Source organism: Triticum dicoccoides, chromosome 4B (assembly GCF_002162155.2).
Source record: "Triticum dicoccoides isolate Atlit2015 ecotype Zavitan chromosome 4B, WEW_v2.0, whole genome shotgun sequence".
NCBI lineage: Eukaryota > Viridiplantae > Streptophyta > Magnoliopsida > Poales > Poaceae > Triticum > Triticum dicoccoides.
The window spans coordinates 628,370,721-628,373,842 of record NC_041387.1 but is presented as its reverse complement, the minus strand read 5'-3'; the positions used below and the strand labels follow the sequence as shown (position 1 = coordinate 628,373,842).

Genomic DNA, 3,122 nt, shown 5'->3' with positions numbered 1-3,122 from the left:
GTCTTGCCTCCTTGGTTGACGGAATGGTGCAGAGACATAGCCGCATACATAGCCTTGATGTTGAATGATAGCACAACTTAGTGAACATATGCTATAGAAGTGAACTGGACACTGTTATGATGCCTCTACGCAAATGTAGTTTCGGACAATATGGTGTCATGCAAGTGCCAGCGTCACGTATGCACCTTGTGTTCGTAAGCAAAATTCTAGGTGGTGATACATCGTAGGATGGTATACAGCCAGTAAGCATGCACGAATCGACTCATCTTGCTGGATTGCAGCATGACAGCATCTTAGCAATCACTGATTAGCCACTAGGAAGGCTATTATTAATGCTTTCGGGTTGCCACCCATAACTGTATTGAGATTGATTTTCAAGTGCTTGTTATTAGGGCTACGTGTTATCAACCATTGTCATCCACGTGTAACGTGTTTTCATTCAGCTGGTACAATTCTATTATTCCTATTATGGCATTAAAGTCCTGTCGTGTTTCGACAACAATAGGAACCATCTTTTATTGCATTATTATCCATGTGGCACTCTTCATCAAACAGAGAAATTCTGTGGGAAACTACTTCAAAGTTTTAGTGCATCCTCGCCTTTTAATCTGTACCTGCAAATTACCATGTCAGATCTACAGTTCTATAGATTTCTTTTTGTACATTTAGTTAAGTAGTTTTGATCTTCATGAAAAAGTTTTTTTTTCTAACCATTCCTTCATTGATTCATGTCAAAGTTGAATAAGCTAGCATTTTTTATGTAAGTCACAACATCAACATGATATGTTTAGCTTGTTCCTTTGGATAAGTATGAGTAAACTTGCCATACATTGCTATCCTAACATACTTGAACTGGCCATACAAATAAGATGTATAATTTGGAAAATTCCTTGCAATTGTCATTAACTCTGTAATAAAAAGGAACCAGACATGGACAAATTTCTCATGGTAGACTGGTATCTCCAGTAAAAAATTCAACTATCTGTATGCGCCAATTTATTGGAAAGAATTTTGTGTCCTTCATGCCTTGAGCTATGTGAGCCACATTATATCTGCTTGTTTTAGCGTGTGAATGTAAGTACTGGAGATCCTGTCCAGTTAAGTCAGCACTTTCAGAACACACCAAGTTTGGATATAGAAATGCCCTTTGTGGTTGTGTAGGATTGATTGCTTATATAGAGTTCAGTTAGTAGTCTGTTGCTTGATTCTAGGAACTTCAGTAGGTACACACAGATTTTGAAGCACAAATGAACTGTCAATTCTTATAACTTACCTGTCCATGTGCTTCGGGATTAGTGGACCTACCCTTGATTGGTTGATGCATGGAAGCACAACTTACTAATTTTACGAATTCACTCTCATTCTGGTGCCTTTTTTCTCCTTCCCTTTTGAAGGTGTGGAGGCCGATCACACCATCCATATGGTGCGGGGTGCTGCACCACCAGCAACATTGGCTGCCCCGGCTGCAGCCAACCTTGGGACTTCAACTACGACTCCTGCGAATACCCCGCCAGCTGGTCTTGGAGGCTTGTTTCAAGGTCTTGGTAGTACAGGAACTGCTGGCAGTGGAGCTTTTGGTTTATCTGGCTCTGGCCTTCCAGGATTAGAGCAGATGCAACAGCAGTTGACTGAGAATCCTAACTTAATGAGAGAAGTATTGAATACACCAGCCATGCAAAACATAATGAATAGCCCTGATCTAATACGCGATTTAATTATGAACAATCCTCAAATGCGTGAGCTCGTCGACCGTAATCCGGATCTGGCACATGTCCTGAATGATCCAAGCATTCTCCGCCAAACTGTTGAAGCAGCTAGGAATCCTGAACTTATGAGAGAGATGATGCGGAACACAGACAGAGCCATGAGCAACATTGAATCTTCTCCAGAAGGGTTTAATATGCTGCGCCGCATGTATGAAACTGTTCAAGAGCCATTTATGAATGCAACAACAATGGCTGGGGAGGGCGACACAACTCCAAACCCATTTGCAGCTCTTCTAGGAGACCAGGGGTCTAACCAAGCCAGAGATCCAACTGGAGATGCACCAACTACTGCTCCTGCTCCAAATACCAATCCACTCCCAAATCCCTGGGGCGCAAATGGTAGGTTTGGCCGTTTGGTTACTCCCATATTTTTGGTGTTCATATGTGCATTTATTCTTGTCCTGTTTTGCTATCTAAGACTTAAATCTACAGCTGGGGCTGCACAAGGAGCAGCAAGGCCTTCTGCTGCTGCAAGGAGTGCCACAAGCGGTGGCCTAGGAGGGTTGGGTTCTGCAGATTTGGGAAGTATGCTGGGTGGTGGCTCTGATGCTTCCTTATTGAACCAGGTTATACAAAACCCTGCCATGATGCAAATGATGCAAAACATTATGTCTAATCCTCAGACCATGAATCAGGTACACAGCTTCAACTACTAATGTTTTGAATAGTTGATTGGGAGCATTCTTCTTTTTTTTTGCGGGGAGATTGGGAGCATTCTTCTTTTTTTGTGTGGGGAGATTGGGAGCATTCTTGACCTGAGTACATAATGTTTTGGCACTCTCCTAATGTTTTCTTGCATATAGTTGCTCAACATGAACCCGAATGTACGCAACATGATGGAATCAAATACCCAAATGAGAGAAATGTTTCAGAATCCAGAATTTCTTCGCCAGTTGACATCTCCTGAAACATTGCAGGTGAAATTTATACTGCTATATGTATGTGCACAGCATGTGATTATATGATAAACTAAATTGCTTTCCTTTTATGTAGCAATTAGCTTCATTCCAGCAGGCATTGACGTCACAGCTTGGTCAACAAGCTGCTGGCCAGTAAGTATCTTCAGCTCAACTTGACCTCCTTAGCTCATGATATTTTTTATTTCCCTCTACCTAATGTTGTTTTCTTGCTTGATTCAGGGAGCGGACCCAAGCGGGCACTACTCCAGGTAATTTGCTCTCTACCTAGTTACCATTTGAATAACTTATCTTACCTAGCATTGATATATGATTCATTAATGAGCATCCTGCCTGAATCTATATTTGTATTTTTTATGGTTGTGTTCCTTTAGTTAAACATCACTTTTGAATATTGCTCTCCATGAGTTCTGTTTTTGTATCAAAATTGAGAATGTCT

The 3,122-nt window shown here is 41.3% G+C and overlaps 1 protein-coding gene across 2 annotated transcripts in view; it reads left to right on the top strand.

The window, feature by feature from the left end:
* LOC119291875 (ubiquitin domain-containing protein DSK2a-like) overlaps nt 1–3,122 on the top strand; it is a 7,308-nt gene that overhangs the window by 3,260 nt on the left and 926 nt on the right. For both annotated transcript variants that reach the window (XM_037570688.1, XM_037570689.1), the window contains exons 2-6: nt 1,395–2,105; nt 2,199–2,401; nt 2,570–2,683; nt 2,760–2,818; nt 2,906–2,934. In XM_037570688.1, the coding sequence (XP_037426585.1) occupies nt 1,395–2,105; nt 2,199–2,401; nt 2,570–2,683; nt 2,760–2,818; nt 2,906–2,934 (1,116 nt within the window). The remainder of the gene's footprint in view (nt 1–1,394; nt 2,106–2,198; nt 2,402–2,569; nt 2,684–2,759; nt 2,819–2,905; nt 2,935–3,122) is intronic.